At 43.7% G+C, this 20894-nt stretch overlaps 1 protein-coding gene across 1 annotated transcript in view; it reads left to right on the top strand.

Moving 5' to 3' along the window:
- The window catches only part of FANCD2 (FA complementation group D2), a 33124-nt gene that overhangs the window by 5895 nt on the left and 6335 nt on the right, over positions 1–20894 (top strand). Inside the window, exons 9-36 of the mRNA XM_027886220.1 lie at positions 477–601; positions 1584–1671; positions 2643–2747; positions 3420–3520; positions 4007–4115; positions 4863–4898; positions 5280–5423; positions 6145–6279; positions 6696–6827; positions 7442–7549; positions 9101–9210; positions 9584–9644; positions 10349–10474; positions 10800–10873; positions 10962–11102; positions 11700–11800; positions 12094–12209; positions 12401–12509; positions 12990–13088; positions 13887–13996; positions 14926–15072; positions 16138–16254; positions 17137–17265; positions 17464–17579; positions 18024–18137; positions 18692–18819; positions 19615–19714; positions 20330–20452. Coding sequence (XP_027742021.1) covers positions 477–601; positions 1584–1671; positions 2643–2747; positions 3420–3520; positions 4007–4115; positions 4863–4898; positions 5280–5423; positions 6145–6279; positions 6696–6827; positions 7442–7549; positions 9101–9210; positions 9584–9644; positions 10349–10474; positions 10800–10873; positions 10962–11102; positions 11700–11800; positions 12094–12209; positions 12401–12509; positions 12990–13088; positions 13887–13996; positions 14926–15072; positions 16138–16254; positions 17137–17265; positions 17464–17579; positions 18024–18137; positions 18692–18819; positions 19615–19714; positions 20330–20452 — 3104 coding nt within the window. The remainder of the gene's footprint in view (positions 1–476; positions 602–1583; positions 1672–2642; positions 2748–3419; positions 3521–4006; positions 4116–4862; positions 4899–5279; positions 5424–6144; positions 6280–6695; positions 6828–7441; positions 7550–9100; positions 9211–9583; positions 9645–10348; positions 10475–10799; positions 10874–10961; positions 11103–11699; positions 11801–12093; positions 12210–12400; positions 12510–12989; positions 13089–13886; positions 13997–14925; positions 15073–16137; positions 16255–17136; positions 17266–17463; positions 17580–18023; positions 18138–18691; positions 18820–19614; positions 19715–20329; positions 20453–20894) is intronic.

The following is a 20894-nucleotide window of genomic DNA, read 5'->3' on the forward strand; positions in this document are numbered from 1 at the left end:
AGTCTTACACCAGTTTCTATCTGGATATATATTCACACAGGTGATCCTGTTTTAAAGCTGTTGCTGGCAGGAAGTTACAGTCTCCTCTTGTTTAATTTTAACAAGACACTGGATACTCACAAACATTTGGGAGTGATTCTTTTCCTTCTTTCCCAAAGTCAGTCAGGTTTACTTTGGACTGGAGGGCTGTTACTCAAGAGTCCCAGAATTAAGTGAACCAGGAAATTATACTAAACACTGGGAAGCTTGCTGTTGTGTTTCCCAGTTTCCTTTGCTCCCCAACATCATTATATCCTACCTGTAAAATACCATTGTTCCACAAAAGTCTGTGCTGCACTTCATGACTCCAGTGGGACGATGAGTTAAGGCACAAATCCAGACAGGCATGGGACTGAGTGACCTTACATGTTGTTGTAGTGCTGATGAACCACTTGCTCACGGTGAGATTTGTGCTTTTCACCTGCTCTGGTCTGCAGGATCTCATCAGGAAGTTAATGCAGATGATCAGTGTATCTCCAGTACCCATCCAGCATGATATCATCACCAGCTTACCTGAGATCCTGGAGGATTCCCAGCAAAGTGAGGTTGCCAGAGAGCTCAGGTACAGATGATTTGGTTGGGTTGTTTTTTCCCCTTGCACTCAGCAGAAAAGAACAAGGTTCATTATTGCAGGTTGCTCTGGGACTGACTGAAGTATTAGGACAACAGTTCTGTTCCTGTTAACATGTATTTGGGGACACCTGGCACCGGCTTGGGACATCTCATTTGTGCAGTCATGCTCTTAAAGAGACCATAGACAATGCAGCAAAAGGCATTGTATTTAGAGAATGCTGCAAAGCTGCTTTTATCTAAACTATTGTTAAACTCTCGGCTACCTGGATACAGCACAGGTAGAATCCAGTTAAGTACTCCCTACTTTTGCTGGATCAGTCTGTGATCAGTCACTCTGATATTACTATAACAGCTTCTGATTTGTCTTGAACTCTGCTGTACTAAGGACCAACACTGTTTTTATTAATTAAAAAAAAAAAACCAAAACCAACCCACTTTTTTAATTAAAAAACCCACCCAAACACAGAAAATGTGTGCATGAAGCAAAACTGTCTGGCTATTTTATGTACTTTTCTCAAGCATATTTAATAGTCCAAAGAGAACCTAATACCAACAGTTATCCTTCCAGGGACCACTGCCTTAAGATAGCCCTTACATCTGTCTTTTTTAATACTGTATTTGTTTTAAACAATAATTTTAGTAGTCTCAGTGTTTCTAATTCTTATTATTACACAGATCAAGTAGAACTTCTTGCTAGAAAAAGTTTAAAAGAAACTGAGAAGCCAGCCAAGAATGATTAGATGAATTTCGGGCAAGTCCTTGAGGCAATTAAACACAGGTGCCATCCCTGCATGAGGAGTAATTAATTTAGGGAACAAGTTTTCCATAATGCCAGTGACATATGCTGTTGCCAGTTTCAGAGATTCTTTTTTTTTGCAGTGAAATGAAAACTACTGGAATTGTACAACACACAAAAGATCCCCTCTTGACTTTGTTAAGAGGACCATTTTTTTTCTTTTCCCTGTTATCAGCGTCTTACTGAAGCAGGGCAGGCGGCTGACAGTTCCCATCCTGGATGCCCTCTCTCGCCTGGATCTTGATGCAGGACTGCTGGCTGAGGTGAGAGCTTCTCCTGAGCAGTTCAGCAGACCCCAGGCCCTGCTTGGAAACATGAGAGCTGCAGAGCTGCAACTGTTTGGTGTCACTCAAAGTATTTTGCTAAACCTGACTCCTGTAGGCCTTCAAAAGTCCCAGGTTGGAAAGAGGTCAGAAGGTAACACGTAATGAGGGCTTCAGTGCAGAGCAGAGAGAAGTTTTCTGGCTGTTACAGTGTGCATTTAGAAATTTCAAACACAGCTGTTTTAGCAAATGCAAAAGCACTTGTCCTGCTGCAGTAAATTTTGACTGCCTGTCTCAAACCTGCTTGTTGTGAATAATTCATCATTTTGAAGTGCAGTGACCAGACTAGACTGTTATATTCTAAGTAAAGGCAGATTGGTGATTAAATAATTCAATAAGTTTTCTCTGCAGAATGCTGATAAAGGAGAAGAGATGATGATGTGCCTTGTGCCTTTTGGACATGCTGCATTGCTGCACTTCGTGGAGTTGGGCTTCTTATGAATAAAATAAAATTGGTTCATTTAAGTGCATTAAATAGTGTTTTATATAGTCCCAAAAGGCTGATGCTGCATAACAGGGTGCTTGTCTCCATGCTTTTCCCTTTTGAAAGGCAGTTACAAATGATGGAGCCAAGCTCTTCTCAGGAGTGCCAAGTGAAGTGATAAGGGACAACAACCACAAATGACAGCCTGGGAGGTTCAAGTTGGGCATGTGGAAATATGAGTCAGGGTCTGCAGCACTGACAGAAATTATCAGAGAGGTGGTGGCAGGGCTTGGGGGGCTCTTCCATCCTTGGGTATCTTCAAGACTCAGCAAAGCCAAGGTGAGTCTGATCTGGTGCTGACAATATTCCCTCTCTGAGCAGAAGGCTGGACTATAAATCTCCAAAGATTCCTTCCCACTAACATAACTATAACTGTATTTCTGTGAGCCGTGGTCTCCCAGCTGATGAAGCGTTGCTGTCTCCTCAGGTGCGACAGTCTGCCATGACCATCGTGCCTTCTGTAAAACTGGAAGATTTGCCTGTCGTGGTAAAATTCATCCTCCAGAATGTCAAGGCAGCAGATGCAGTGGAGGTACAGTATTTTTCTCATGCTAAAGGGCCAGTCTGTATTTTAACAGAGAGAAGTTGCTTCACACACAGAGCTGTGTGTTTTAATGTCTTCAAGTAAAATTTTAATATTGCCGAGAATCCAAGCCAGCCCAGCTGAACTACTGAATGTAGGGTTTTTCGTACATTGAGGAAGCCTCAGCCCAAGCCAGATGAGATCTGTGATCTGACCAAACCTTTTAGGGACACCCCTATGAAAACAGTGTGCCTGTGACATGCAAGCCAGTCTGTGCTGATGCTCTGCAATTCGACAGCAGTCAGGTTGGTAAACCTGCATGCCCAGAATTCCTGTGGCTGTCTAATATCTTGCTCAGCTGCTAAACAGCATAAAAGTAGTTCACAGCAGCATACAGAAGATATAGGTGGGAATTTCATGGAGTAACTCCTGAAAAATCCTTTCCTGCTTTTCTGCATGCATCTGCAACATCATGGGTGAAGAGCAAATTTTTGCCTGCTCATTTTCTAAGTTTAAGAAAAGATTCAACACAGGTCATTATGTATGAATCTTTACAAATACTTGAGTTTTTTGATTTGTAATTTCAGGGTTATTCTGGGAAATGGTGTTTTATTTTCCTCAGCTTTTTCTGTTCCTCCCTTATATGTCACAGTGATTTGTGCATGGATTTGTATTGTACAGGTGATTTCTGATCTTCGTAAGAACTTGGATCTGTCATCCTGTGTCCTGCCCCTGCAGATCCACAGTTCCCAGAAAAAGATTAAAAGCCAAGTCCAGGCCAGGTACTTGAATAGCTTTACATGATTCTCCAAGGGTAAGATGGGATAAGAGGACTTCAGCTCTCCCTTGTCTGGTCTCTCTGGCACAATTGGCTACATACATGAGCCTAATTTATCTTGTGTATATAAATAAGAGTGTCACCTTTATTCCTTCCTGCTTGGTACTGTTATAACATTTGTCAGTCCTTGCCCAGCCAGCTTCCCTTGCCATGGATGGAGTTCTCTTTGAGCTGCCTGCATCCATGTCTGCAGGGGGATAAGACACTTCCTTTATAATAACGTTGCTGCCAGTTAATCTAAGTTCCCTCCAGTATGTTTCCAGTTGATTCTGTGACCTCTGCTTTCACTCTCTTGTGAAACTCGCTGTTGTTGCCAGAGCATTCTCTCTAGAGAATGGCTCCTTCAAGTAGCTGCTGTGACTGCTGTGCTGCCTTGTTCCTTTTACTACAATATTTGCAGAGACTGAGTCTCCTTTCTGATCGTTTGCAGTTCTTCCATGAGCCAAGTAACCACCAGCCAGAATTGTGTGAAGCTACTTTTTGATGTGATCAAGTTAGCTGTGAGATTTCAGAAAGATGTCTCTGAAGCATGGATTAAGGTAAGATACATGCTTCACTCCTTGCTTCCTTATTTATTTGGACTCCTAAGTTGAGCCTGAGCCTTCCCTGAAATAAAATGTGATAATAAAAGACAAATGTTAGCCCTTCATTTTACTGATACAGTTTTAATTCTGTTCCAAATTAACAGTGATGTCTCAGGAGTCTGCTTTCTACCTCAGTTACCATTTTCACAGTGTTTGTAAAAGGGCCGTGGGGCTTCTCTGTACAGGCTCTGGAAGTGCAGGGCAAACCTGGTTCTACATGTTTAGGAGAGTGTTTTGGAAAAAGTAGATTTCTTTTTTTCTGTCTGCAAGAGAGAAAAACTGTATGCCCATATATCGAGACTGAGCTGTGTGAAACCTTAAGGTGCTTTAAAATGTTCTGCTAGAAATCAATATTGGCTGGTATTGGTCTAAATGTAATTTAAAATTGCATGTCAGTGTAAACCATGACACTGCTTCTTGTCCTCAGTCCTTCATTGCTCAGTACCTCAGTTCCTTTCTCAAGCCTGGTATTATTTGAGAATGTCCTTGTTCAAACTCTATTGGTGGCTCATTTTTTTGAATTCTTTCTGGATTCTCTAGCAAAATTCAGCTTGCTAGGTTTGATAGGTATCCCATTGTAGAGCAGAGAAATCTGTGAACAGTGTGTCACAGACTTTGGTGTCTACCTTTTTTGCTTTGGTTTTGGAATATAGTGTTGTACTGTAGCATAACAGCTTTCTTGTGTGTTTTTTTTCCTCTCAGGCCATTGAGAACAGCACATCTGTGTCTGACCATAAGGTAATACTTCTCTGGGATTACCCTCTTCTGCTGGTGTTCTCAAGGGCTTTCTGTGGGTTTGTAGATGAAGAGATTGTTCTAATCAGAGCAGAAACTGCCAGGGATGTTTCATGGATGGTTGTTTTGGTATTTGGCTTGTTCCCAGTATAACAGCCATCCATTTTCTTTGTAACTCTTGGTTCATCCCTTCTAAAAGCCAAGGGACAGAGTTATCCTGCTTTAGTTCTCCCCTGTTGGACTGATAAGGTTTTTCTGCAGTTATGTCTGTCAGGACTTTCTGAGGTCTTGATTTTCTTCTCAGTTTTGACTTTAAGGCTTGCAGTTCTCTGGACTATTTAATATCTTTTCAGCATAATGAATGGTGGTTATTTCCTCTGAAAGGTTCTGGATCTGATAGTTTTGCTGCTCATCCATTCTACAAACACCAAGAACAGGAAGCAAACTGAGAAGGTATTGAGGAGCAAAATCCGCCTGGGCTGCATCCCCGAGCAGCTGATGCAAAACGCCTTTCAAAACCACTCAACGGTCAGTGCTGGTTCTGCTTTGGGGCTCTCTGTTTTCTCTCCCAGAGATCTTATCAGGTGATGATTTAGCCCTGTGCTGCATTATTTATACCTTTCCAGTTTTTTTACACTTCTGGTTTATAATTTTTGGCCCAGATCAGTGTCCTCTTGTAACTGTCACGTGGTTTCTTAGAGACAACCTTTTCTCAGCCCTGGATGAACTTTTTGTTTTGGTGCAAAATCTCTCAGCCTAAGAGACCTGATCCAGCCCAGGAGCTTCACTGTGTGTTCCAAGCATGCTGTTGTCTCCCACAGTATTTTTAGAAGTTCATATGTTTATATGCATTATTTTTCAACTGCAGTGTTTTATAGGTCCAAATATACATATTGGGCGTGTGTATGTATTATTACCATTACTGAAAAGGGTAATGAAAAAAGGACACAGTGTTGCTTGGGACTTACTTGTCCCCCATAAATGATATGCTGCTGTGAGCTCTGCAGCTTTGCAGGTTGGCTTCTTGACCAATCTGTCATTCCTTCCTGTGGAGAAGATTGGAGAAGCACGTTCTGGTGGGCCTTACCTGCTCTCGTTTCCCATTTCTGTGAGGGGGGCAGTTGGAAAAGCTGGGAATGCTTCTAAACTGCACAAAGCTTTTGGGATGGGCTGTAGCCCAGGCTTTCTTTGGAGAATTAAGTGTATTGTGAACAAGCAGCAATGATCTTTCACGATGTCTGTATTTCAGGTCATCAAAGACTTCTTCCCTTCGATCCTGGCACTTGCCCAGGTGTTTCTGCACTCTGCACACCCAGCCATCGTCTCCTTTGGCAGCTGCATGTACAAACAAGCTTTTGCAGCCTTTGACTCTTACTGCCAGCAGGTAGAGTGCGATGGATAGCAGCTGTTTGCTTTGTGTTTGCACTTTCTCTAGAGTGTATGGCGTGATCCTTTAGGGGGAGGGGATTTGGGCCAGTTGGAAGCCTTTGGGAAGAGGTCTGTGCCATGGAATAGGCCAAGAAGAAGGTGGGGAACAATCACAGCAACACTGGTAGCAAGTGAATCAAGCTGCTTATTCTGAACTCATCACAGATTAGACTTTCAGCTCTGAGTTCCTTCACACTTGCTGACATCAGGAAATTTGGAGATTGAACACAGCTCTGCAGAAGTTTTTGGATGTATTTGCACTTTTTAGGGCACAATATGTTTATAATTAACATTATTTCTGGTGTTGTATCTGTATTAGTTATTACAGCAAAATTTTTGTTCACTCTGATTCCTTTGGGGGCTTTTCCTTAGGAGGTTGTGACTGCTCTGGTGACTCACGTGTGCAGTGGAAGTGAGACAGAGCTGGACATTTCCCTGGATGTGCTGACGGAGCTGGTGGTGCTGCACCCGTCCCTGCTGATGCGCTACGCCACCTTCCTGAAGGTACCTGTGCTTCTGGGGCATCCTGCATTTCGGGGTCCTCACACCACTGTGCCTCAGGCCAGCATAGGTCACTGCTCTGAAACAGAGCTGTTGGAACCACTGGTGCCTGTAAAACTGCCTGGAGAAATGCAGTGGTCAGAAGTGCAAGATGTCAAAGGGTGAGCTGGAAGACAGGACTGTGTGATTTTTTTGTCAAGGGAAATTGAGGTGGACAAAGAAAGTTTAAAATTCAACCTCTAGGTTGTTAACAACTTCACTGCTACAGGGCTTCTAATGGAGATGTTAGTAAAAAATTCGCAACATTAATTTTGTCAAATACTTTGAATCCTGTGAGCAGATCTGTGATAGAAGATAAATAGCTGTGCTATTGTGCTGAGCACTCCTAAAATGCTTATGGTAGCCCAGCTGTTCTTCCCATTCAGCCTCTGATAAAATGCCATCATTAAGGCCAGAGCAATAGTTTGGCATTTATGTATATTTAATTTGAATTAATTTAATTTGTGCACCTACAAAAAAGGTAAATTGCCTTCCCTGAGGTTGCCAGTTAATGCATTTTTGAGAATATGGAAAGGGATTCTTGATACATCTGAGCTCATTTGTGGCTTTTCCTACAGACCATTTTAGACTCCACACAGAAACTGAATCCGTGCCAGATCCGGAAGCTCTTCTACATTCTCAGCACACTGGCATTCAGCCAGAGGCAAGAAGGAAGCTACGTTCAGGTAAGCAGACACAACAGATAGTTGGTCAGGCTGTGCATTGGTTCTTTTGCTACATTAACTAAATAGTGGTCTCATCTCTGAACAGTGATTGATGTCAGGATGTCCTTCAGCTTAAAATTCTCTTCTCTCCAAGTGGCTTCAAGCCAGCTTGTAGCTCCAGACTCTCCAGTGACTTATCACAGTGACTGTGCCTTGCATCTTTCCCAGAAAGATCCTCTTTACTTGCAGATCTGAGAAAGGTAGATTTGTTAGAAATGTTGGTGGAAGGGATGGCACTCTCAAATCTAACATCCCAGTCCAAGTGGGACTGTCACCAACATTATATCAGGGTGACTGTTGCTTTGTCTAGTGAGCCTTGTAAAAATGTAAATTCAGCAGCCTCTTTGCCACGCTCTGTTTCTCCATCAGAAGGCATTCAGAAAGCAGAGTTCAGCTTCTCCCCCAAGATGTTCATCTTGATTCAGCTGCTTAATGTCTGCACACCAGAGACAACAGAGACCCTCATGTTAGAAAAACTGAACCACCCAGAGCAGAGGACTCTGCTGTGAAGTGGCAGACTTCACACCTTTTGAACCTCTAGTTTAAACACGAGAAGCTATCAAACATGGCTTGTCTAAATTCATATTTACTTTGAACAGGATGCCTTGTGTGACTCCATGGCAGCACAATGATGGTATCAGATATGGATTTCTGACTCCTTGAGCACAGCAGTGATCAGATAAAGAAATGGCTCAAAGACATTTATTTCACAATGGAGATGTCTGGGTTTAAAATCTTCCCATTCCTAAAGTTCAGCTCTTAGAAATAAGGGCTATTTGTCTTTTTTAAGTCCCTGCATAGTTTGTGGGTATGTTTGCACACACCAGCTTGAGACTATAAAGGAAAACTGCTCTTTCTTTCTTCCCAATTGGTCTGTGGCATGTAAAACAGCATGTCTGTAATCATTTCAGGCCTTCCCACTCTGTTAAGTTGGGGCTCTTGCCTGAATTTCCAGCTGTGTGGCCAGTTTAGCTCCTTTCTGAACTACTTTCCTCAGTGATTTCCCCACCTCCCACACCACATCTTTCTTATGTGTGACTTGTGAAAACTGCCTTGGCAACACACAAGGTGACTGTGCAGCCCAGGAGTTCTTGCCATCAGGGAGAAGTGTTCTGCCTGACACCCTCAGAAGTTGTGAACAGAAGGGGAGGAGTGTAAGCTCTAGAATTTATTCTGAGCTGAGACCTGGTAACTGTGGAGATCCAAGGTTGGCAGCTTGACTCTGTCTTCAGCGATACCAGAGACTTCAGGGGTAGATAGCGAAAAAAATTGCTATCCTGGGAGCCAGCTTCCTCTCTGCCTTTTCTGTGTACTTCTAAACCCAAAGTAATTAGAGAAACGAGACCAGTATTTTCACAGTAAAGAAAACGTCAGAATGCACCTTCCTTTTGCAAAACTGTAATCCCAGTAAACCATCCCCTGCAGCCTTTGGAGATGTGAAGATGCCAATGGAACTGTGAGTGATGTACACAAGTACCTCTGTGGTGATGTGGTCTGTGTCTCTCTTTATAGGATGACATGCACATGGTGATCAGGAAATGGCTCTCCAGCACAGTTCCCAACCACAAGCAGATGGGGATTATTGGTGCTGTTACCATGATAGGCAGCGTGGCATTAAAAAGGTGAGTGAGAACACAGCAAAGGGTTTAACAGTCTTTCAATTTAGACCAAACCTGGAGTGGAACAAAGGCAGGAGAGCGTTGCCTTTGAGCTCATGCACATACAACTGCAGATATCAGGCTTATGTAAGGTGAGGCTCAATGCCTTTCAGAAGAGGTGATGACTGGAGGGCTTAGATTTCAAGAGGTTAGGAAAAAAAATATCATTGGAGATCATACTGTGTCTTAACAGCAGCAGGTCTTTTCTTGCTGTGTTCCAAAAACCATCTTTTCCATGCATAATTCTCTAACCTCTGGAGAGAGAGCCCTTTGTGTGACGGGTTTTGCTGTCTTTTGAGTGCTGTGCCACAAAAGCAAGGTTATCATTTGCTTTCAGGGCTGAAGGAGACGGTGGTTCCTTGGAGAGAGCAGAGCTGAACAGTGAGCGTGACGGGCAGGTGAGAGCCAAGAATGGGGCACTGTGGGAGACAGGGAGGGTATGGCCAGCAAGGAAGGGTCTTGGAAACACAGTCTTAGCTGAAGCAGTGTGTGGATCTGGGAACTGGCTTTCCTGAGCCTGGATTCTTGTACACTGACTGCAGAGCCAAGAGTCTATTAAAAGTGTTTTTGGAGAAACAAAAGTCTGTATTAAGATAGGACCTGCTGGTCTTGCCTACTGCTAGTCCAGGACAAGCAGCACTGCAGCCATTTGGTGGACATCTTCTCTCCCACTGTTATTTTCAAACACAAAGGAAAGAAAGAGGGCAATTTGCTTCAGTGAGCCAAAGGCAACCTTTGCCATCCTCTGATTTTGCAGCTGTGCCTTTCAGGCCACCTAGAGAAAGTATTTCTGCTGTACAGGGTCGGCCTGGCCTTGGCCTTTATCTCTGATTCCTGTTGGAGAACTTTCTACGTTCACACTCTATTTATGGGTGGTCCTGGGCAGACTTTTTCTGTTATTTCATGGTGGAGCTGGGCCAGGACCCTAAAAGGCCCATGTTCCTTCTGAAAACTGGATCTTTGCAAGAACATTCACCGTGGGCTGTGACTCTAGAGTTGAAGCTTTGGATATGCCTCAGAATAAATTAATGTACAAAGGACTGAAGCCTGAGTTGGATCCTTTACCTTACCCATTTCTGCACGCTGTTCTCTCTCCTTTCAGCTGTCTACCCTGCTGGACCTTGTGGGCTTCTGCTGTGAGCAAAGACCAGAGGTCTTGGCTCTGTACTATGATGAACTTGCCAATTTGATTGAGAAGCAGAAGGGCAATTTGGACTTGCAGCTCCTGGTATGTTGTAGGGAAACATGTTCTTCAGGCATTGGCAGGACAGAGTTGATTTGAGGATTTCACTCCAGTCTGAGAACTCTTTGTTCTGTAAGAGATTGGTCAGATACAAAAATAATCTTTCTGCTCTCCTGGCTATTTTTGATTGTGGCAGATTCTTCATTGTGCTTTAACAGCTTCTTTTATGTGAGGTTTTACATGACAACAGGGAAGCCTTTAAAGGAAATTAAGTGATGTTTCAGAGCATGCTCTTAAGATTCATAGACAAAAGTAGAATCTGAAAGAACTTCTAAGCTTTGCTGAGCAGGTTTTTTCCCTTCCTTTATAGGATGAATTTGGAAAGAGTCTGGTGGAGGATTTTCCCAGTGACTTTGTGGTGGATCTCAACCCCACAGTGGATGGGTATGCTAATCACAGATAGAGTGTTGGTAATGTTTCTGCCACTGAGGGCTGAGGAGATCAACAAGAGCTTGTCTGTCTTTCCTTGCAGTTCATTCTTGTTCCCAGTGAAGTCCTTGTATAATCTGGATGAAGATCAGAGTCAGGAAGCAATTGCTATTAACCTCTTACCACTGGTGTCACAGAGTGAGCTTGGCAGGGTCACTGGTGGAGTGAATAACCAAAATAAAAGGTACTTTGACACTTATCTGTGGGATGACTGTAAAGGTAAAGGAACTGTTTTCATTTGGTGCCCTTCACTGCTATAGCCCTGCCTCCCAAAGTGCCTGACAAAGAGCTGGTCAGAGAATTTATCAGTTTGCAGTGTTGTTTTCCTTCTCTTGCTATTAGACATATTCAGATAGGGCCAGAGGCATAAGCTGGTTGGGAACTGGCACTCTCTTGTGGCTCAGGCTGTTTAGGTGATTGTGGGTAAGTCATGCTGGTAGACTGTGCTAAAACCACAAACATGCAGCCAAAAATGGAAATTTGACTGAGAAATAAGGGCATTGTCTTTGGAAAATGGAACAGGAAGCATGTAAGAAATAGAAAAGTAATTAGAGCACCAAAGTTAAAAAGCATCATAGAATCATAGGATTTTAAAGGTTACACAAGGGTTTTTTTCTTATTTGCATCTTTTTCTGCTCTGTGTTGTTGGGGCTTGCAAGAAGCAAAACAGAAAGCATTGGCAAGGTGGCCTGGGGAGGTCACAGGACATGACGGAGAAGTGGTGGGCATTCTGGAGATACATAAAACATAGGACTCACTCCATTTCTTTTTTTCCCCCCAGGGCAGTGTCACCCATATGTCTGTCCCCCTGTTTCCGACTGCTGAGGCTCTACACTGCAGAGCAGAACAGTGGAAGCCTGGAGGAGATTGATGCCTTGCTAGGTATGGAAAAGGGACCTTGTGTACAATCTGGCTGCCTCGTTCCTGTCCCAGATCTGCAAAGACTTCCTGCAGCTGTGGGAAGAGTTGTGCAGTTTGGGAAGGAGGGTGAGATGTTCTGTGCCCAGATAGTGGAGGAGAGGCAGGGGAGACAACTGGTTTGTCTGGGGATGGAGTGGCTTATTCCAAAGAGCCTTGGAATTGATCCAGGCTTTGGTGAGAGACTTTGTCCATGCAGACACCAAAGCATGGGTAGCAAACACAGTTCAACATGTGCTTTTCTTACTCTCTACCAGGTTGTCCCCTGTACCTGACAGACCTGGAGGTTGAAGGCAAGCTGGACTCTTTGTCCAAACAGGAACGGGAGTTTCTCTGCTCACTCCTGTTCTATGCTCTCAACTGGTTTCGTGAGGTGAGTAGATGGCACCAGTTATGTCCATGGGCTGCTGCAGAGCTTTGTTTGCAGTCAGGACCTCATCACACAGCTCACGTTGTGTTGTGTTGTGTGCTTACTCAAGACTTGAGAATGTTGTTCAGAAAAGAAACACTAGTACAAATGGGTACAAATCTCCCTAAGTCTGTGAGTTTGGTTTGTGTCTCTAGGTTGTAAATGCCTTCTGCCAGCAACAGGATGCTGAGATGAAGGGGAAAGTTTTGACTCGATTACAGAACATCACAGAGCTGCAGAATGTGCTGGGAAAATGCTTGGCAGGTGAGTATGAAAGATTTGTAAATTCTGGGCCTGTACCTGCTGTGAAGTGAAGGATTGTCTCAGACATCAGTGGGGGAAGCCCACGGTAACACACACTGCAGTTTTACAGTGGCCTAAGAGTGGGTGCATGCAGAGATACTGTTTTCAATTTGTCCAAGTCCAAACTGCCCTTCTCGATCACATCCTCAGTGAGGAGCACACAAATGACACATTTTAGAGTCACAAGCACAGGAACATTCACATTTACTCACAGGACAGGCTGTGGTGATCAGGCACAGGGTTCAACCAGACCAAGATACTGACTGACAGTTCTGACCAGTGATGGTAAGGATAATTGGAGCTAAATGCACTGCAGCAGAAAAACAGGGACATTCACCAGGACAGTGAAATGTATGGTATTTCCTTTAGATATGTATCTTGCCTATGTGTTGTCATTCAGGAGCAGAACTAACCCAACTGGTACGTTTTGGCTCTTTTCAGCAACCCCTGGTTATGTCCCCCCACCAGCTGCTTTTGACTCTGAAGCCCCGGAGGCCGCACCGTCCGTTAATGCCGCTGGTCCAGCAAGAAAAAGGAGTGGTAAAGAAAGTTTAAAACATTTAAGCAAGCAGATGTGATGGGGGCTGACTGGGGTATTGCACTGCAGCCACTGCACCTGTGTGTGTGTGTATGAGGCACTGAATTCCTGGCAGAGTCTTATCTACCTTGATATTTTACTTCATCAACTTCTGATGTAGCTGAAGTGGAGATGTAAAAATTTCCTGCACCAAACAGGTGTTGGATACTCTGTCTTCCTGGGAAAGCTGATGCATAGTGTTTAACAGTGAAAATCCAGGGCTTTCATTGATTGATTTCACCCACCAAAGTGTTTTCTGCAGCAGTAAGTTCTGTCTTTGATGGGTTCGTGGCATTGTCAGGTACTGAACCTGTGGCTTTGATTCCATGAGTTACTCTGCTGTTGTCTTGGCATCCTTGCAAGTCCCTTCTGTAGTCGTGTCATTTTCCAGGTCCTCTTCCTTTCTCAATCCTGTGTCGGAGGAAGAAACATTAAATTTTGGTTCAAGCATTTTTTAAGATGATGTTCCACTCATTTTTACAATCACTTTGTAATACTTAAACTGCTGTGAGAACAGTAAGACTTGGTTTAATTTCTTATTGTGATTCTGTAAAAGAAAAGCTGATTATGAGGGAACCCCAAATGCATTTGACTCTTTTTTTGGGCTGTGATCCTGGCTACAGATGTCACAACCTGTGCATGCTTCATTCTTTCTTGATACTGATTAAAGTACAGGCTGTGCTGTTTGCCTGCTGCAAGTGCTGTCTACAAGTGCAGAGCACAGTGTAGCCTTTGATTCTGAAGTTTCATTTCTCTTTAAGGAAGGAAAAAGAAGGCTGATGGCAGCAAAGCCAGCTCTGCAGATCGTTCTCAAGTGGATGATAGTTCTGAGGGAAATCAGCTTGATACTGAGCTCTCTGAGCTGGAGAAGGTAGGTGTATATCCCTGGGCCCTTGCAGGGCAAATAGGCTAGGGAAGGTGACAGAGAACATAAACAGGAGCTTGGAGAAAGGGTTTGTTCATTTCAAAAGTTAATCATAGTGAAGTTCAGTTCTGCTTCCTGGCATGTGCCTCCCCTCAGAATTTTGAAAAGTGTTCCTGCAGAGGCCAACCACTCTCCAGTAGGGAGAGTGCAGGATTATCAGTAATACTATTAGTGACTTTCTGATTGAGACTATGAAAGGTTTCTGTCTAAGACAGCATCCCATCTCAAATTACTGCAATAACCTGCCATTCCTAGACTCCAGTTAGAAATTGTGAGATGAATCTGGAAAATGCAAACCCTGGTAAGGACCATCCCTCTTGCTGTTCTAATCTGCTTCAGTCACCTGTGCTCATTTTGCAAACGTTCCTTGAGGTATTTAATTAATGTATTCATGATGAAGCATCTTTAAAGTTATGCATTTTTGTTACGTGCTAAGAGCTATTTCCCAAACCTATCAGGTAATGAATTATTTGGTTTTATTTTTTGTTCTTTTGATAAGTTCTTACAGTATTGTCATCATGTCTGGAATGCAAGATCCATGCTGTCTAAAAGAGAGAAGCCAGGGAAGAGTGCCCAGCTTCGGGCTCAGCATCCTGGATACTGGGATCTCCTAAGCATCCCATAACTTTCCATGTCTACCAGTGCTACTCATAAATGTTATTCAGAGTCCATTTTATCAGTTTCAGCCAGGCAAATACACTTCTCATGTGCTATTGTACAGAGATGATAACTGAGTTCAGATATGATAACAAAGTCACTTATGTTACAGGGAGTAAGCAGAACCTCAAATAAGTTTGGTAAGGAATCCATCTAAGCTTTATTTGAGGTCAGAAGTCTTGCAGGTTGCAACCTTCCTCCTGCCATTTCCTTTGCAGGGTGCTGCTGACAGAGAGGCAGGAAATCCCGTGGTGCAGCTGCAGAGCTATCGCCCTTACTTCCGAGAGCTGGACCTCGAGGTGTTCACGGTGCTGCACTGTGGGCTGCTCACCAAGTCTCACTTGGACACAGAGATGCACACGGAGGTGAGTGGAACAGCCTTTCTGCTCTGTTAAAGTGGACAGCAGGCTGGTGTTAAGATGTGTTGGTCCAGGGCCCAGTAGAGCATCTGACCCTAAAGAAAAGCCAAGTACTTCAAGGCACTGAGAAAAAGAGGACTCTCCTGAGAAGAGCAGACATGTAGTGTGGCAATGTTAGAAACAAAGGGATGTAAATATTGCACAGAAGGAGAAAGATGCAGTATAACATGTATAGACCTCATGGAAAGGAAAGGGCTTTAATACTGCACACTGCTGAGCCATAGGGTGTTAAATACACTGAGTGACCACTTGCCTATCAAAAAGAACCTATGATATCTAAGTAAAGGCCATCTGCAAAAAGACATCTCAAGGCATAAGGGGACTGGAAACAGCACAAATGTGGGACTGGTGCCGTGGAGGTGCTGTCAGAGAGCAGGGTCCTGTGTATCATCTGGGAGCTGATATAAAACTGCATCACTGGGGATGTGGAAACTAGAAATGCTTCATTTTGTTACCTCTTTGTAGGCAGGCTGAGTCCATCTGGAGTCTCATTTTGTCAGGCTACAGTAAGATGCATAAAATGTGAAAAGACCATGGCAGGCTGGAGCGCAGCCTGACCTGCCCTTGCAGGGCCAGCTCTCTCTGTGCAAGCAGGTCACAGGCCAACTGGAAGTTTGTTTGACAAGTCTCTTGAGCTATTTGGCATTATTTCAGATTACTGCTTGACTGATACTCAGTTGGTGAATTTCTGTGCTTAAACCTCTTTTTATCCTTAGGAAATAATTTTCAACATCAATGTATATTAAATCAGTTCTTTCTCAGTAGTTAAGTTGTCCTGACATTGCCTCAGCTATATTTAGAGCATCAGGGTGGCTTCCTTGCTTTCAGTAACCAGAACCAACGTCCCACACCTGCCATTGGGGAGCCATAAAACCCAAGCATGTACCAAACAGGTCCCTCCTGAGGTTAACTAAGCCAGGAGACATAACTGGAAATGGAGAGGGTGAACTTGAGGTTCAAGGCACTACAGTTACATCTGGGTCCTGGGAATGACTGTTCTTTTAATTGCAGGCTCGTGAAGTTGTGCAGCTGGGGCCTGCTGAACTTTGCTTCCTTCTGGACGACCTGTGCTGGAAGCTGGAGCATGTGCTGCCCTCAGGCTCCACAAGGAGAGTGCCCTTTCCAAAGGCAAGTACAGCAGCAGGCAGTGGGGCCAGGCCTGGGCTGAGGCAGAGCACACCAAAGGCCTCCAGGCCTCTCCCGAGAGAAATGTTTTCAGAATTATTTTCACCTGACAGTTAATGGAAGTCTGAGGCCCAGCTGTGTGCCAGTGCAGCACTTGGTCTTTCAGAAGAGACTGGTGTACCACTGCCCTCACTGAGGTGTTTGCAGCATCTCCTTCTCTGCATATCTCATGAAAGGGTATTAAACTGATAGAAATTCTTGTATCCTCGAAACTCAAGTGACCCTTTTCTTAGCCCTCCCTGGGGAGACTGGCTGTGCTGTTCAAGAAGCAGCTCAGGCTGGGCAGGCCAGATGGCTGCCACAGCCAGCAGAAGATGCTGCCTCCATGTTTCTGCTTTTTCTGCATTAGAAAAACTCCCCTGAGTGCAGGGACTCCTTGCTGATGCCTTCAGGAGAAAAGTGAACACATCCCACTGCGTTAAACTATGAGAAAATCACTACAACCTGATGGGCTCAATTATATTTGTTGTTCTTTCTCCTTGTCTTTCTACCCATCTTAATTCCCATGTGCAGAGACTGCCTTCTCTTAGTGTTTGAGTAAAATGTTGGACTCTATGATCTTAAAGGTCCTTTCCAACCTGAATGATTGTGATTCTATAAAAGAGCTACGAGTCACATCAGTTTTATTCTTTTAGTCAGATGTTGTCCACGTGTCTGAGTTGGTGGTGGTTGTTCAGCAGAAGCCAACTTTTCAACTCTCTGACTTTTCCTGACCACGTATGACATCAGGAATTGCACTGCTTGGCAGCAGTCAAAGATATAGCTCTTGAAGTTATTCTTAAGAAAGGCTGATGAAGCAAATTTAATCTTTCGGGTTTGTTGCAGGAAAGAGGCTACAAGGATATTGGCTTTTCCCATCTGTGTCAGAGATCCCCCAAGGAAGTTGCTGTGTGTGTAGTTGATCTACTAAAGCCACTGTGTGAGCACATGGAGAACATGCACAACTACTTCCAGGTCAGTGGGCTCATTTGTTTGACTCAAAAAACTGTCAAGTTTTGTCTCCTGTAAAGATATTCTTCATTTCATTTGTGGGAAAAAAAAGTCACTTTGTTTTCTTCAGGTTTTTTAAACGTGGAATTTATGGAAATGGATTCTTGTGCCCTTTTCCTTCTATGGGATAGTGTTTAATGAATTGTTTGTTCTGTATTAAAGACAGTTGTACAAAATCAGGGTGCAGAAGATGAACTAGGAGTGAACATCCAGGAGCACCAGCTGATGTCCTCTTGCTACCAACAGCTGTTACTAACTTTTCGCTCCTTATTTGCTTGGTGAGTTTAAAAGTATACCATTACCTTCATGAGGAAAGCCCATTTATCGCTTTCTCTTCTTGTTCCTTTTCTTTAAAGTGTTTGTGCCCTGCCAGTGGCCTGTCAGCCATGCGGTACAACCCACTGCAGTGGCTGGAGACTCTTGAGCACTTCATAGTTAGGCCAGGCTTTGTTGTCTCATCCTGAGCTGAGCTACAGCTGTAGGTGATGAAGCACTGAACTGGATACAATTCAATCAATGGGCTTTTGGGTCAAGACCAGCATGAGGTGTACTGGTACACCTGGGATGAATGTGTATTTCATTGACAAAAAGCCTGTGCAGGGCTATTTTTGAGTATCCAGCTTCCTTGTTTTTAGTCTTGCACAATATGCCCACGTGTGCATTTGCATCTGATACCTCTCTTCCTTCTAGTCTGATGATGAACTGGATTTTCCCCCCCTCAGGAATGGTTTTTCTCACCATGAAAATACTGACTTGCTGAGGTCAGCTCTCCGGGTGCTTGCAGACAGGCTGAAGCCAGGAGAGACAGAGTTTCTTCTTCTTGAGGAACTGATAAGGTAAAATCTGTATTTCACAAGGCTTGAAATGGACAAATTTCTAGCACTTTTCCATGTTTTATGTGGGCATTATGGGTAAATGTGTGTTTGGGAGCTCTCACAGAGACCACATTTGCTTCAAACAGAGCTTTGTATTTAATTGAACAGCAGTGCAGTCAAACCTAATGGAAAGGAATCACTGGAATATAAAATATGCATGAATCTGTGGGACACATTTGTCTGTAAGCTGTTTGAGGCAAGGAGTTTAGTGGGTTTCACAGAAGGAATGAGCAAGTTCTGGTTGGAATGCTTACAGGTACACCAGGCAAAAGCAGTATATAAAGATGTTGCTAAACTTAGAGTGGCTGGGGCTTGAGAAAAGTTTCTCAGTGACTGAATTTTGACGTGCTAGTGGCTGACTACCCCTTCTTCAGAAGGGCACTGCTGGAGCCAGAACACTGGGATAGGGAGACTTTGGATCTGAGATGATCTAATGCTTCCTTTTTATTGATGTGTTTCTGAGAGATTACTCTGCCTACCCTGTTTTTACCTTTTCCCTTTCCTCTTATTCCTAGTGAGAGTTTTCAGTACCTACTGAATTTCCAGCAGAGTGTTCCCAGCTTCCAGTGTGCATACATCCTCACTCAGCTCCTGATTGCCATCGCTGAGAAACCAGTGGCTGGCTGGAAGAGAGAGAAAATGGGTAATGTGTGAAGAACCACCAATCTCACATTAATTTTCATGTGGTCTTCTCCCTGTAAACCTTGGGTTTTAAGTAGAAAGTGCATCTTTGGAGGGAGAGATTTCCCTTTTGTATCCTAGTAATCTCACTGGGTGAACAGTCCTAGTTGTTAATAAAAGAAACATCAGTTAAATATATTGGAACCTCTTCAAGAGTTCTAAGCACAAACTTGATGTTCAGTTTTGGTACCAGCTTAATCACTGGTAATGCAGTGATTGATCATAGACTTAATCCAATGTAGCTTGGAGACCAAGAGACTAGCAGGTTTGTTAAAGTTTTGATTTAAGAAATCTGTAAAGTTTTTAAACTTGTCTGTTCAAATTTATTATTACAGTGCTGTGGCCAAAAAGTCAAGTTCTCTTGTTATTGGAATTCCATTTCTAGAACTGGATACCCTAAAGGTTGCATGTGGCCTAATTAAAAACAAACAGATGGCACACTGCAGGAGCTACCAAACAAACAAGGTGTTTAACATGAGTTTGTAGAGGAGTGGCCAGAGGTGGGTCGTGGTTCTGATGTGACGTATTCCAGGCCAGGAACATGCTGGATGGGCGTGTATTTTGTTATTGTGATAAATGTCCTATATGACCTTACTGCTTTTTAGAGAAAACGCGCTCTGACTTAGCAAAGTTCAGGCACATGAAGGGTATCAATATTGTGATCTTCCAAAAAGACATTTGGGCTCACTGCTTCTGTATGGGCGAAGGAGATTTTCTTGGATTCTTCCTTCAGTAAGTTGTCCCTCATCTTTCCCAGCTTCACTAGCAAAGCAGTTCCTCTGCCAGCCGTGGGTGAAGCCCAGTGGAGAGCGAGAGAAGGGCAGCCAGTTCAACAGCGCCCTGCACACTCTGCTCTGGTAAGGCTCGAGCCACTGCCCCGGGCAATGCCCGAGACACACTTTGTTTCTAGTAATTACTGTTGCTGCAGAGGGGTGACCCCTCTGAATCATAACCCTTGTGCTTACACAGCTTGGCCTAAAGCACTGTTTCTACAGCATTGAAAGACAGTGAGTGATAGGAGGAACTCTGTTAGCCATGTTTGCTAGACTAGACCTTGTCAGGATGTACCAACACATGTAAGTGTACTAATGTGCATACCTACACACATGAGCGTGGGTCTGGACCAAAGGGTCTTGCTTTCACTAAACTGAAAGCAGGTAAGCTCTCCCTGAAGTCAAGGAGAGCAGGACTGAGTATTAGGTAAAATACAGTCACAGAATCACAGGATGGTTGAGCTTGGAAGGGACCTCTGGAGGTCTCCCTGTTCCAGCCCCGTGGCAAGAATCCCAGGAGCTTTTAATGACCTCACTGTGACAGTTCTGTGTATTGCTTTGGATTTCCTACACGTGATTGCCTTTGGCATAAGGAAGAACTTGACAGTTTTAGGGCACATGTTGCAGGCAGGGCAGTGTTCAAGACCTTGCTGTGTTATTCTGCATCGTATTTATCAACTATTCTGGTCATGGATTTAGTGTCTACCTGGAGCACACAGATAACATCCTGAAGGCTATCGAGGAAATCTCCAGTGTTGGTGTTCCTGAACTGATCGACTCTGCCAAAGATGGATGTTCTTCTACATATCCTACACTAAGCAGGTAATTATATCAATAGAATCTTAGAATTCTATGATATGCATAATGGCAATTTCTGCTTTTAAATATTTAGTTTTCTTATTTTGTGATCTTTTATGGTTGCATGTTAGTACTGCAGTGGGCTACTCTGGGCACTTGTAAACATTCTTTTGGCAGTACACAGCAGGACAGGACATGGTTAGCTTTGTGTCAAGGTGGAATGTCCTGAGCATTAACACAATGTTTGGTTTATTACTGTGAGCTATTTAATTAAGGAATGAACTGCTGTCTGTTCTCAGATGTGTTGTCTCTTTCTCTGCTACTGTGGTGGTATAAAACACTCCAAAAGTCAGCCTCAGAGATCTGGGATGGCTGTAGGGAATCCTGGGCTGGTATAGAGTGTGGAAAAGCACCCTCAGGATGCTTCGGCTACTGGCATAGGAATTTGGAAGCATGGTTTAAACAG

Source organism: Empidonax traillii, unplaced genomic scaffold, assembly GCF_003031625.1.
Source record: "Empidonax traillii isolate 1590-97213 ecotype Southwest subspecies unplaced genomic scaffold, ASM303162v1 scaffold182:size1009393, whole genome shotgun sequence".
NCBI lineage: Eukaryota > Metazoa > Chordata > Aves > Passeriformes > Tyrannidae > Empidonax > Empidonax traillii.